Source organism: Numenius arquata, chromosome 3 (assembly GCF_964106895.1).
Source record: "Numenius arquata chromosome 3, bNumArq3.hap1.1, whole genome shotgun sequence".
NCBI classification, from domain to species: domain Eukaryota; kingdom Metazoa; phylum Chordata; class Aves; order Charadriiformes; family Scolopacidae; genus Numenius; species Numenius arquata.
In genome coordinates, this window is record NC_133578.1 from 27,650,243 (window position 1) to 27,664,530 (window position 14,288).

Below are 14,288 nucleotides of genomic sequence, written 5' to 3' on the forward strand. Positions count from 1 at the left end.
ACCTCACTGTCCCTGTCTCTCATTACTACCTCAGCTACACACAGGCACTTCTGTCTTCCTTCCATGTATCTCTTGCCTTTCATCTTTTCCTTGTCCTCTAAGAAATAATTTTTGTTTATTTTCTGCTCTCTGCCTCAGTCTATGGCACTCAGTAATCTCAGCTTCCCTTGTTCCCATTCCTTGTCACGTTTCCTTAAAAATCTATACTGTCCATTGAGTCTTTTCTATCAAAATTCCTGTCAAAGATAAACATGCAATGGTCTTTCTGTCCTCAAAAATGTGTTGCCAAAATGTACCATTGACCAAACTTCATCTCCAACCAGCTCTTCCTTTCCCTTTGTCTCACAATTCACTTGAAACGCTTCATTTCCTCAAGTTTGTCTCTTTTGCTCCTTTAGGTTCATTTCTGATCTCTGTTTAATAGATTTGAAAATCTGTTTGTTTGTGGGATTTTGTAAGTCATTCTTAAATTTCCATGTTGTCTGCTACTACTCATTGGCACTATTTGCCCTGTGAATATGAATAATTTCTCTAACTCCATACAGGACCAGTTCTTGTTCCCAAAGTTGCCTGTCATATAAAAGCTGCTGGGTGAAAGGAAAGGCTGGAAACTTTCCAGTTCTGGTAGGTTTAATGTCACCCCACTAAGAACATTAAAAATGCAAGCCCAAAGGCTTAGAGTTGTGCACATCCTTAGGAACAAGACCTGAAATCCAACAAAGCTGCTGATTGCAGGTTTTGTTCCTTATGCAAGCCTCATCATATCAGATTGGATTTACAACACGTTTTTAATCTGGGAAAGTTTAGAGCTTCAGGGAGGAATGGGACATAACTTACTTTTCATTGTTCTCTATTGAAAGTTTCTGATTTATTCGAATTTCAGCCTCCAAACTAAATCCAGGATCCCGAGCTAAAAAAATAATTCAGTGTTGGATCATCGAAGTCTGTGTCTGTTTGGTATACAACTAATAAGAAAAGTCACAAACACATAAATAATCACCCATTTAGCCAGCCTAACTTCATACCCCAAAGTGCTTTACAAAATAGATATATTTAAATAGATACGGCTATAGTTATTTACAGGTAGGGAAGTCAAGGAAGAGATTAGTCACCTTACCAAAGTTCATACAAATGTCAATGGCAGGAACTGGCCTCCTGATTGCTCTGTCTAATTCTGTGTCTGTGGGACCATGCTTCAGTAATCGGCACAGTTTTCAACCACATTTTTTAACCTTGAGTATAAATCATTTGAATGTCTTTCATACAAAGATAATGGAAAATACACACATTGAAAAATCCAGTAAGTCAATTAATCTTTGTAAGATGCACAGATACAATGGTAAAGAACACAACAGAAAATGCAATCGGTCTGCCTGAACTGGCTCTTCCCCTCACACACAGCACACCACAAGCAGCCAATATCTAGAGAATAAATTAGATGAAGTGATATTACATAGACCTAATTCTTCCCTCAGACCTACATTTACAGATCTGCCACACCTCAGTGGAAATTGCAGTGATATCTGCAAGTGGAAAATTTTAGAAGGGGCGCTGGTACAGTGAGAGATTGATGTCTCTGTTCTTAATATCATTTTATTTTAGAGCTCTAAACTACTGTGCATCAAAGGTCCTATGTGATCTTCTCAAATATTTGGGAAAGCATCACCAGAAGACAACCACTTTCTGACCATTAACCGCATCAAGACAGCAGTAGAAAAATAATTTAATTTCATGCACAAACTGGTTAAGGGCAATGATTAGGAGGATCCTTGACCCTTCTCTGCTTCATACAATTTTACTTAGTTGTTCAGAAAGATTTTCAGATGCTTATTTTCATTAGAAATCTCCAGTATTGACCATTTCTGCCATGCATATAGCCCAAAGCAAATTAAGGCAACAAAACCAAGCAGTACCAGGAAATATTTCACCCTGAAACTACATCAGTAATGTCCTGAAACTTCTAAGATGAAAGATTAGATTTTGTTAAGCTTTGGTTTGCTAATTTTTCACGTTACTGCTAGGTGCTTTTCAGTACCAGTGTTGGTATATTAGTAACTTAACTGAGGTAAGGTTCTTATTGATTATTTTTTGAGTCCAGAAGAGCCATTTGTGAGTTTGCTGTGTACCATTTGGCAAAAAAGCCTTTTCTGAACGTACAAAACAGTCTCATCCCTGGGCAGAGCAGCCACATTTCCTGATGCCCACTGGTGAGCACAGAGCCCTGCTGCGAGACTGGCCAAAGGACCTGCTGCTAAAGGCGCTCCATTGCTTGCTGTTCATTCACAGACAAAAAATGGGAGTGAAGAGCTTTAGATGCAGTGCTTATGTCTAAATGCTAATCAGGGCCTCCAGTTTTCTGAGGTGCACAAAAGAGAAAGAAAAGCTGTAAATCAGAAGAGTAATTTCTTATTTACAATAGTGTTGTAGGGTTCAGGGCAGAGCCACAAGAGTTAGCACTGAGAAAAGCTTTTGTACTAACTTTTCTCTTTCTGTATCTTTTCCTCCACCAGAAAAAGATGAGAAGAGAACAAACATCTCACAGGCAGAGGTAAGTTAAATATTTTTTTTAAATATATTTATTGTTAAAATAGACTTATTGTTAAAACCCCTTTGAAACTCACTGATTCATCCTAGTTAATGTTTTATTTACATTGTCACACCATATTCAGCAACACAGCCTTTTAAGGGCCATCACTTTCAAACCAGGGATGTGTAAAGCTGTGTTGCACTTCAGCTCTGCCAGCTCTCCCTTATTCCTGGAGCAAGTAACTGGGAAAGGCAAGTTTCCCCTCTGCCTTGCTGCCGTGCCCTCTCAAATCATAGCAAACCTGGGCCACGGTGACCCTGCCAGGTCACCTTATCCAGCATTGTTTTGGGTCTGTAGATCACTGCTGGTCTACAAAAACATTGCAAACTCCTTTCTCCTCTTCCCATCACTTGCCAAGCCCACAGCAGGCAGCACATTGATGTTGTTTGCAGAAGAGTTAAAAGTCAGCTCCTCTGATCTTGTTTTCTATCCTCCCCTTGCATAGATCCTGCAATTCCCTGATCTCTTTCTCCTTCACCCATTGCTCAGAGAAGCAGGCAGTGCTTTAAATAGCAGTAGGAGGTATTGATTGGTTCAAATTTGGACTCAAATACAGACTTATAAAGATTTACTGGGGGGAGGATCAACAACCTATCCCACAGTGTTTATAAATAGCTTTCTCTTTCAAAAGAAAACAATATTTTATTTATAAATGTTATCATTCCATCCATTGTGATAAGGTAAGGTAATAGGATTGGCCATACTTGTGTGAAAGTGGTTTTCTTAAGAGCTGTCTCAAATATTTCTTGAAGAAATAGATCTGATTAAAATTCACATACTATATACCAGTCAAAGTACTAAGGGAAAAAGGCAGTTTAGCAAATATTTGGGAAAAGGCAACATTGCTATGCCCAAATACAACTAGAAATTGATTAGATGAGAAAAAAATAAAGCTTGCCTACACACAGCTTTTTTTTAACCTTTTTCCTAGGAATGTGATATGGTGCTTATGTCTTCAAAAGCTAGCTATGTGTGTGACCTTATGTAGTTTCATTATCCTTTGTATATGGACATATTTTATGTTGGTATAATATGGACACCATATTGATGCTCATACTGATGAACTGCTTTCATTTTGCAAATGTTGCTCTGCTTTAGCACTGGAATGTATTCCAGTTAGATTTTGCTAACTATACATTGGTATAATTATAATACTGTCACTCTATGTGTAATTTTACTACCATTTATTTGGAATAATTTCTCTCCTGTGCATAGATGTGATTTTTGGGCCATAAAACGTTTAACTGTGTTTAAATATATCACTTAAATCAAGCCCAGTTAAAGGTTGAGTGTTTGGTTGCTGAAAATATTATTTTAGGATTAATAGACCACATTGAAAAAAGGCTGGGGGAGGGATCTTCCATTTATTTATTTTAAAATTTACTTATGAATAATTTCAGTACTACCTTACCTATACGTATAATCATTCATTACACTGTATTTAATTGGAATATTGATTAATGTAAATCTTGAAACAATTTTAATATATGTAAGTGTTTATTTGCCTATGAGAATCAATTAGATTGACCGTTAAAAGCACAGGCTGTCTTAATTTTATGCTTAACAATATTTTTTAGAGCAAAGTGTAATTTTCAGTAGTATTGGGTCTGTTTTGCCTGGGAGCCATAAAGGTCGTCCATTAAGCACATATTTTGTATATCTAATTTTGCTTTTCCCTGTATTCACAAAAGCTCGGGAGCTGGCATCAGATTTATACAACATAATTTTCTTAGAAACTTCTTAGGGTGGGGTGTGCACCCTCTGAAAGCAGCTGTGGAGCAAGACCCAGAGCTGCCATGACCAGAAACCTCTCTCCATGCCTGTCTCTTACCTCCTCTCTTTGTGTTTTGTCCCTCCCCAGTCCCAGAGCGCCTCGCCCAAGCAGAGGAAGCAGAGCGTCTTCACCCCACCTGCCCTCAAAGGTACTGTGCAGGTACTGTCTCTGCCCTGGCAGGGCACGCGTCCCTCGCGCCATCGCCTTGGGTCTTCTCTCACAGAGGATTCACCAGGGTGTGAGCGATGGCTCTCTGCCCATGAGCATCACAGCCCTGACAGGTTCATGCTCAGCCATCACTGTTTTCACACTTTGAAGTGACTACCTGCCTGATACTAACCATCTATTTATCCTCATCACAGAATCTTGCAGCAGAAGCAAATTTATTTTTAAAAAAAGCTTTTTTTTTTTTGCAAAGTCTCTCTACTTTTATGAGTTTGAGATAACAAATAATTCCATCCCAAACATTGAAGAGAACTCCTTGAATATACATTTTAGAAATACTGGCCCCATACATCTCTCTGTTTCTTATTTAAATTGTTCTTGTACATACTGCCTCCCGTTTCAGGCAGCTGCGAAAAGGAGAATAGCCAAAATTGTGGGCTGAGTGTCTGATCATAGCAAGTGTGAAGCCTTCCTTGTGAAGACAAGGGAAAATGAGACATCTTGCTAAATGTTTAAAGGGCTTAGATGTTTTTCAGAAATGAACGTAGACGCAGCAGGAATATATTGACCTTTGGAGGTCCCTTCCGGCCCGGCCCATTCTATGATTCTATGATTAGCTGGGATCATTTTGGTTGGAAAAGACCTTTAAGATTATCAAATCCAACCATTAACCTAACACTGCCAAGACACCACTAAATCATGTCCCTCAGCACTGCAACTAGGCCTTGTTTCTCAAATTATTCTGAACAGAGTTTGGCTGGATGGTGCTTTCAGCGAAGCAAGATCTATAGTGATTCACCAGCACCTCAGACTGACACTTGTCAGAACAGGATTATTTTCAGACTGCAGACCAAAAGCTGTTCTGCCAGGTGTCTCTTGGTAGGCAATGAATATCCTCAATTTCCATTCCTTCTCTGTAACACAATTTATTACCTGGCAAAAAAGGTAAGATATCTGATTTGTTGTGTGATTCGCAGCCGTTATCGTTAGGCAATTTACCATATCAGCCAGTTCTATGTATCTCATTCTGTAGCTTCACTTCTCTAGCACTCGCCTTAGCAACCGTTAAAGCACCACTCAGGTGCCATATGAGACTTGCTATCTGTTTGTCAAAATGGGCTAAAGTTTGTGTACTGGATATTAGAGATAATCTTATTATACTCAATTATAATAATTTGTGTAAGGAAGAATCTTTGCATGAGTAGCAATAACACCTATTGATCTCACTGCTGTATTATTTTGCTGTACAAGCCTAAACTAAATGCTAGGCAGAGGAAGTACTCTGTGAAACAGGTCCGTATATCTCCTCTCGAGGACTGCAGCCTGCTCAGGGTTACCTCTAATACCCTGCTGAGACCTGGGGAAGTATCTGGCATAGTTTACCTCTACGTCAACCTATTCCCTGGGAACAGCTGGAAAGTGGGAAAGTATGTGATACAACGTAGCTCACAATTAAGCTGAAATATGTTGTAAACAGAACAAAACAAAGCAGAAAATGCCTCTCCTCAGTACCTTAATGCCCCAAACTACACAGGATTCCCAGATACACAGATGGACACCTGGAAGTTGATAATCCTTCCTGTAAACAGGCTGGATTACTCCAGATTTACCATACTGTAACTGCCATAAATACTGTCCTTTTTGTTTAAAAATGACTTGAAGTAGAAAATTCATTATTCCCTCCACTTCATTGTTATGAAAACGTTACTGTTATTTTGTTTAGACTAAGAGATTAGGAGGCAAACGTAGCAATGTGAAATACACGTTACTGAGCATTACTTAAAAGTACAGAGTTTTTGTAATGATTTTAGTTTTACAGCAGTTGAAGATAGCAATATTCAGCAGTATTTTCAGAATAATAGGCTTTATAATTACAGACTATTCCCACAGCTCTGCATATATTTATTTCCTGTGGGCTGTTTCTCCTTCAGAATATTCACAATATGGTCTTCACTACATAGTAAAGGTTCTGGATGCTGTGCCTCTCTCCTTTACACCCTCTTTGCCAACCCCATATCTTTCAGCACTGTTATTAATGGAAGGTGGGATAGACTGTAATCCAGTACCTTACATTCAAAGATGGAGATAATAAATCTCCATAAAACAGAATTTGTAGTGCAAAAGAGTGACAAACATTTCCATTTGTTACATTTCTCTGGCATTTTGGTAGGTTTTAGCTGCTGTTAATTCAAATTTCCCAGAAATAAGCCAAGCTTGTGCGGATCCTGGAAGCAGAGACAGCTGCCGTGTGTGTGGAGCTGTGGGAGAGACGACGGGCACCAGCTTTGCCCTATGCCTGCAGCATAGAGGTGGTCCAGAGAATCCGTGGGGAGAGTCAGGCTTCAGCTCTTGAGATTATTATTTCTTCTTTGAACTGAAAACATTCTTGCTGCACTTCTTGCAAGTACCTGGAAATAATTACAAAACTGTGTGAGAGAGAGATAGGTTGTTGGTTTCATGAATTCACAGCTAAGCAAGAGAGAGAAAGCAAGAGTAAATGAACCTGCATGTTGTGATTACAAACAAAATAGGAAATTGTTAACATGGTTAAAAGGAGAAGAAGCAACATCAGACAATAGTGATGACTAGTTACAGTACAAGGACTACAGAACATGTTACATGGAATATGCAAATACAGGAAAATGCACTAAATAAATGAAAATGCAATACTGCCGAGGTTCTACCATGTCATGGCAAATATGTGGAGATCACCTTCATAGTTAAATGTGGGCATATTTTTCCCCTCTGCCATGGCCATCACCTAAACTGAAAGACAATGTAATTATTTAAGACTGTCCCCAAATATTTTGGTTCCATCCTTACAGAGGCTTGCTCTAGCTCGAGGCAGGTCTGTAGCTGCTTCAGCAAGCTGTAGCAAACCCCTGTGTCTGCAGAGCTGGTGTCATGTTATGGTGCAACAGGCAGATTCTTATTACTATATACTTGTGTGTACTTTGGCTCCTGCTTTTATTTTCCTAAACGAAAATGCACCAGAGTCCCCAAAGACAGACCAAATAGCTGACTCATCTCAGCATTGTTCTTTTTACTGGAATACAGTGTGCTGGAAAAATCAATGTGAGGGCTATTGATTTAAGTGGTAATCTGGAGAGCAAATCAGACACCAAACCAGATAACAGCTCAGTGCAGTGTTCTTGTTAGTGTTATGTTACTAATCTAATGGATGTCAAAGAGGTTTTCCATTTTGCTTTCAAAAATATTTCTTTTTCTAACCCTGCTACACTGGTGTTTGTTAATTCCATGCTTTTATGTAGCATGCAATACTGGCAAAAGTCAGTATCCAAGGATTGCACCAAATTAATCCATCATATTTTCAGTACGTTGTGATTTACCTCTATTCACATTTTTTCTATGTATACCCACAGTCTTAACTGAGCATTCTTCATCTCTATTGCCCCTATTTGTGTCACTTTTTTCTTATGTTACTCTTGGGTCTTTATATCTGAACTTCAAATTCTCTTGTACTTCTACAACTTCCAATGCTCTAATACACTAACCTTGAATTCCATCACTGTCTTTATTTTAAACTCTTCATCTTCATGTGCAGAGGTTGGCTTGAATCTTCCTATGAAAAACACCATAAAAACAACCAGAGGAAGGTTTCTTGATTTGAAGAGTCACCAGTTTAACCTAGCAAAATCTTTTCCAGTCAATTATCATTGCATAAGGTCTGTTTCTCCTGTTTATTAATCTGCTTCTTGTTCTGTATGACAAAACCAAGAAGAATCCTTTGGTCCTTTTTCTCTGTATCAAAGTTAGACACCCAACTGTTTTAGCACAAATACCCATCTGTCCGTCCGTCCATCCATCCATCCATCCATTCACAGATAGCATCTTTAGAGATATCTTCATTATTCTGGTTGCTGGGTTAGAGGAGCTACTGGAAGTCTTACTGGATTCTCACCCTTTTCCCCTCACACTCACCAAAGAAGTCTAAAAGGGGACGATAACCCTCCCAGCTGGAGAGGGACCTCTGGAAGGCAGTTTAGACTGCCAAGAAAGAAGCAGATTGCACTTATCCCTGGTAATGGTGCTTCCTTGGTGTCTCATTACCACTTGAAAATCAAAAGAGCACATTTGAGTCTCAGCTACAATTGCAACTTTCCATCCCAAGGCATACTTTGTACCCAGGCAGGTTTCCTCTTATCTACCTACATAGTCATGATTTGTTTGGTGTCTCAGCTCATCCTTGAAAGGAAACACAGACCGAAGAGACAGGAAGCAAGGTTTACAAAGACAAACAGAAGACAGCCTGAGCTGTTCCCAAACCTGCGTTGCTCCCTAGAGCTCCCAAGTCTCCACATTATCTACCAGCTATTGCTATTAATACTACCAGCTATTTAAATACCATCAAGGTCTCCCCCGTGAAGGAAGTGCACATTCCCGAGTGGTTTGAGGATTTCATTAACAGTGAGTCTACTGCTGTGGGTGTGCTAGAGGTCAGGGAAATAGGAAACCTTCACTCATCCTAGTTCACCCTGCAGGAGGATATTTAGATCAGCATCAACATCCTACCAATTTCGGCTTTAAAGAAAGTTCTTGCAGCTTTCTGTGTTCACTGGACCACCTTTGCAATTAGCTGTCATCAAATCATAATTAAAGTCTTTCCCCACAGAGGTGAAAGGTACATTTGACTGTTTTCCCTCTCAGCCTTTTGGGAAATACATCCTTTAAATTCCCCTCTTAATGTATTTTTCTTTGCATAGAAACAAAGACTTTTTTTCTTGAGCTAGGCCCCAGCTACAACATTTGAAATGGGTTTAATCTGAGTTGTTATAAATCTAAGCAACATTCAAAGACATCATTTTGGTTTGACTCATTAAAACAACCAGGACTCACTGGCTGTTCCCAAAGTGTTCAGACCTAGGGATTTGATACATGCATAATTCTAGTATTTACAATGATGGTTGATATTAAATGAGCTCTTTCTAGTTTCTGCCATGAATTTCAGATGCTCAGCTTGCTTAGCGCCTGCTTGTTCTTCTCTCCAAAGGAAACAACATGCAGAATAAATGATTAAAATCATGATGTCCCTCCTGAAATATGTAATTTATTAGAAGCAATTAGTACAGTATGTGGCCCTCATCCAAATTTGTAACCCCTTAGGCCAGCTTGATGATGTCTGATGCATCTCATTACTTTGTGACTGAAGGTTAACAAGGAACACAGATAGAGTCTGGAGACATAAAGGATTATTGTTAGTGTGGTAAGCACTGAGTTCGGAGCCCACGAGAATCATTGTGGAACAAAAATCTCAAGGTAAATTTATTTCAAGTGGCAGAAGTATGAAGTTTGTAAGTCTTAAGCAGTGACTACAGAAACGTATAATTTTACTGGCTGTCCTCTTATATGGCAAACTCTGTGAAGAGCTCTAATGCTAACTAAACACATCAGAGCGATGATGTGTAGAACAAGAAGCATCATATTATATTACAAAGAAAAAAACTGTGGTTTTGTGTGATTTTTGTTTCATACACTGGCTTAAATTTTTAGGAAATTGATATTAGCCACAATATAACACATCTTATGCAGTTTTCTGAACATCAAGACCAGGTTTGTGAAAATTCACAGACTGAGCTGGTACTCAGACTTTTCTCATGTAGGTAAGTCACTTTGGCTCAGGGTATTACATTTTCCCAATCTCTCCAATGATGATCTTTTTTCTAGAATGTGATTGTGCTGCACATTAACCAAAAGGCCAGAACAAGAGAATAAGATGGTTTTGAACTATCCTCCCAGTCCTGAATGTGTATTTCAGACCTCCTTGCTTTTCCAGTGGGCTAAAGGGCTGTGATAAACACTGGGTGGATGGCTAGGACTGCTCCATTAACGCAGGCTCCATCCAGTACCACAGCAATCCTCGAGGTCAGGGCTGACTCCTCCTCTAATCCCTGAGTAGAGCTGCAGTGTTCCTGGAGTAGCACCTTTTCTTTACCCTGGTGACACCCATTCTTCAATCCCTTCTCTAGGTACAAGGTACTCTTTAGGTACTCTGCCTCAATATTTGTGTGTGCTGTTCTTGTTTATTCATGTGTTGTGACATGACAAAGCTCCATCATTTACTTTCATGGGTGGAAGCATTTAGTTTCATGGGTGGAAGTCCCCACAACTGCCCGTACCTCCTGAAGCACTGGAATAAGAAAATTCATGCTGCAATCTTGTATCATTATGTTTGTTTTTTTAACTTTTGCCTAACCAGGTCACTAAAGAAAGGTTCAGCTTTGGTTTCAAAACTAGTTCTTCGCTTCATTTATATACCTTTCTGTCCCACGTCTTAGTCAGGCTGGACCTCAATGCAACACACCACTTAAATGTAGTATGGCCTTGAACAAATTTCCTGGCTATGCTGCCTTCCAGTGCTTGGTCTCTTTTTCTCACTCTCTCTACCCTCCTCTCTCCTTTGTCACCCTTGTACAGTAATATGACAGTAGATACAATTTTGGGCTAAATTAATTAGTGAATCTCTGAGTTGGTGAATGGGATATATTAGAATGCTGCCATCCCAAGTTCAGTTGGCTGCCACCATTCTGCTACTGCCCAAAAAGTTGGCAGACAACACCATAGTCTGTATTTAATTTCTTACTGTTGGCAGCTTTGAATACGTTTCATTTCACACAGCTGGCGGCTTCTGCTTCAAAATGGCTCTGGCCTTGGCTGCAATAAATACCACAGTACCTTTAGAGAGACCGAGGTGTTCAGTGGAGATTAAGCTTGACATCTGCTCTACAGCAAACCAGGGATGTTTGTGTTATAACTTGTCATCTGCCGCTATTACCTGGCATGTGAAAAAGACTGAGCCGAGCGCTAGTATGGGTCGCTAAATTACCACGTGTGGTTTAAGGGCCTGACCCAACACAGACTGAAGTCTGGGGGAGTATTTCCACTGACTTCATTCGGTTCAGCGTGAAGGCCACATATCTGATGGCTCTTTCTAATCTTCATGCAAAGAATACTAAACTGGCCTCATTTTAAGGGTATGACTATTTTTATGACAGAAGGGTAGTCTTACAAATGTCCGTGAAAGAGCATTTATGACTTGAAAATGATGTTATTAAGCATTGTTCTACTAAATATAGAGCACTGCAAACATCATAGTATTATTAATTGCTTCTAGGCAGTAATAAACAACATTAAAAAGTCAACCTTTTAAGAGATAACACCATAAAATATTATAGAAAGAGAATGTGGGAGACTTAGTACCTATTTTAAAATATAAAGTAGAAAGCTCAGGAAGGGTAATGTGTTGTTCTGGTTACTTTGTATTGTAAGACATATTTATAGTGAAATTCCAAAGATTTTGGCAGCATTTTGCTCTGAATTGAAGCAGCTTTTGAAGAAAAGATAATATTTTTGTAGGAGAAGATGTAAGGTTCTTATGAAGCCAATCATTTGACAGGGCATTAAATTTTATTGCCTGGCTTTAACTGCATGTTCTATGCTGGAGGTTAACAACCAAACCACATGGCAGACACTGACTCCAGCGAGCCCTATTGTAATAAATAATAATTACCTCTTTGTTTCATCTCAAGCATTTAAAATCCTGAATATGATCCCAAGGAAGATGACCGAATGAAGACCTAGATTACATGCTGCTCCTGTTCAGTATTTGACATCTCCTGGGCTCCTGGACAGGAGCTGCAGGATTGTGGGTACAGTAGGGGCAAGTGTATTTGTCAGGTCCTCACCCCTCCTGCCGTGAATCAACTCCACTGGGGAGAGCATAGTTCTCCTACAGCCCCGCCAGTGTGACAGCGGGAGAGCTCGCTTAGTTTATGTTGGGGTCATCTGGAGATAGAGTTAGGTACAGGGTATAAATACAGAGGTACCTCTCTAAGTAGTATTTTTCTTAAAAGCCTCCATACTGTGCAGGCTCATGTCTCATTTAATTTACACTTAAAATAAAAACACTCCCTGCATTTGAATCTAACTGCATATTTCTACAGTTCCTCTATGTCTATTAATGTCTCCTCTCCACAAAGTCAGATTCAATTTATAAAAATCTCCACCTCCAAAAGGCAGAGCTGTCAAAATACAGCGTGACAAGCTACAGGCAAGCCCAAGGTTCATAGTGAATTTGTATAGCATGAATGGCACCACCATGCATTGAGCAGTGACTGGTACGGCAAAATCATCCCGCGACCTTCCAGCTGAGACTCCATCAGCCGTGCTCTTCCTTATGAGCACGTGCGCGTTGGCGCAGGCTCGCAGTCCATCAGCAGAGCTCCCACCACCCACACCCACTTCTCCTGGGATCAGGGCTGGGACATTTGAAAAATGCAACGATTTCCTCGAGTGCAGCTCCCACAAGCTGCTCTCAGGGGCAGTAACTTACCATTAGTTATTTTACTTCCTACCATCAGGTTTCATTCCTACCCAAGTAAATGTCCAAGGAGTATGTTAGCTTTGTGATATCTGTCTCTGAACAATGTGGTCCTTATTTATGTGGTTAGGCTAAGAGAAACCTTGCTTCTGATTCTCAGGGACCATCTGTGTTGGGTTTCTTGTAGTGGGGATGCTGTTTGGTTTTTTTATGATTTTATTTTTTTTTCTTTTGAAGTGGAGGCCTATTAGTCTGAATTTATTGAAAAGCAAAAATTGTCTAAAGAAGGCCATGTGGTTCTCCTCCCCTCCATAATTTCTCCCTTCCCTCACCCCTTGGGATGCGACATTGCCCAGTTTAGCAGGAACACAGAGTTCCCAAAACCATCCACCAAAGCTTTGGCATAGAGACAAGAACATGAGCAGCCTGAAGATTTCAACCACATCCTTTCAGGCCCACAGCTAGGACTGAACACTCACATGAATTATGTGTGTGAATGTGACCAGAAAAACACAGGAAATACTGCAGCAAGCATATGGATCTGAAAAGGGATTCATTTTCCTGTGAGCTGCACAGGCCAGAAGGATGTTGTTTAAAAAGTTCTCTTCAGGTATAGCTGCTAATTTTTCTGGAAACAGTGGGAGGATTTTTCAGGTTTTTCAATGCTCACCCAACCTGTGAACCAATGTTATTCTGTGGGTCTTTTATAGCCAGAGGAGATTATCAGCAGGCTCTGAGCAATCTACAGAATAACTGATTTTAAGAATACATTGAAAAGAATTGAGTGATCTAACGAACACTTACAAGCAGAAAAAGAAACCTAAAATGTTTGCTGTGATTCTCACAGCTCAAGGTGCACCTTTACTGAGTACGTTGTGCACCCATCAAGAAGTACATGTAAACATTTGTCTGGTAAACCCTGGAAACAGTGAAGGTTTGTGGGCTGCTCTGTGCAACAGCATCTTTCCAGGTGACAGGGACACAGGACACACCAGGGTTACACCTGTATACAGTGAGCAGCTAGTAAGGCATAGGAAACCCATGCGTAGCTAGGACTATGTCTAGTTTGAGACATTACACTCAAGGAAGATGAGGCCAGTTGAATGGAGAGGAGCTGGGGGCAGTGAGAACACCGCTGGAGAGTGGGGCTGAATGGCTCGGGCGGCAGAGCAAGCAGCTGCCTGTATCCCGCAGTAACAGAGTACCCACAGGCTAGCTGTCCCCCCCAAAGGCAAAGGAAGGTAGCAGGCCTTTTTCTTTTCTTTCAGGAATGAGGAGAAATTATATAAATTCAGCTCTCAATCTCCTTGCAACGCCCAAGATAGCAGAGTTATTTTAAAAAGTCAACAGGATTTCTAGCATGCAAGCTCCCCCTGGTGACACGTAGGTGCAGCTCCTTGCCACTAGCTCTGGTGAATTACTAA

At 40.2% G+C, this 14,288-nt stretch overlaps 1 protein-coding gene across 1 annotated transcript in view; it reads left to right on the plus strand.

The window, feature by feature from the left end:
• Positions 1–14,288, plus strand: part of PPP1R1C (protein phosphatase 1 regulatory inhibitor subunit 1C) — a 54,276-nt gene that overhangs the window by 19,610 nt on the left and 20,378 nt on the right. Inside the window, 2 exon segments of the mRNA XM_074145637.1 lie at positions 2,511–2,548; positions 4,449–4,509. Of these exon segments, the coding sequence (XP_074001738.1) occupies positions 2,511–2,548; positions 4,449–4,509 (99 nt within the window).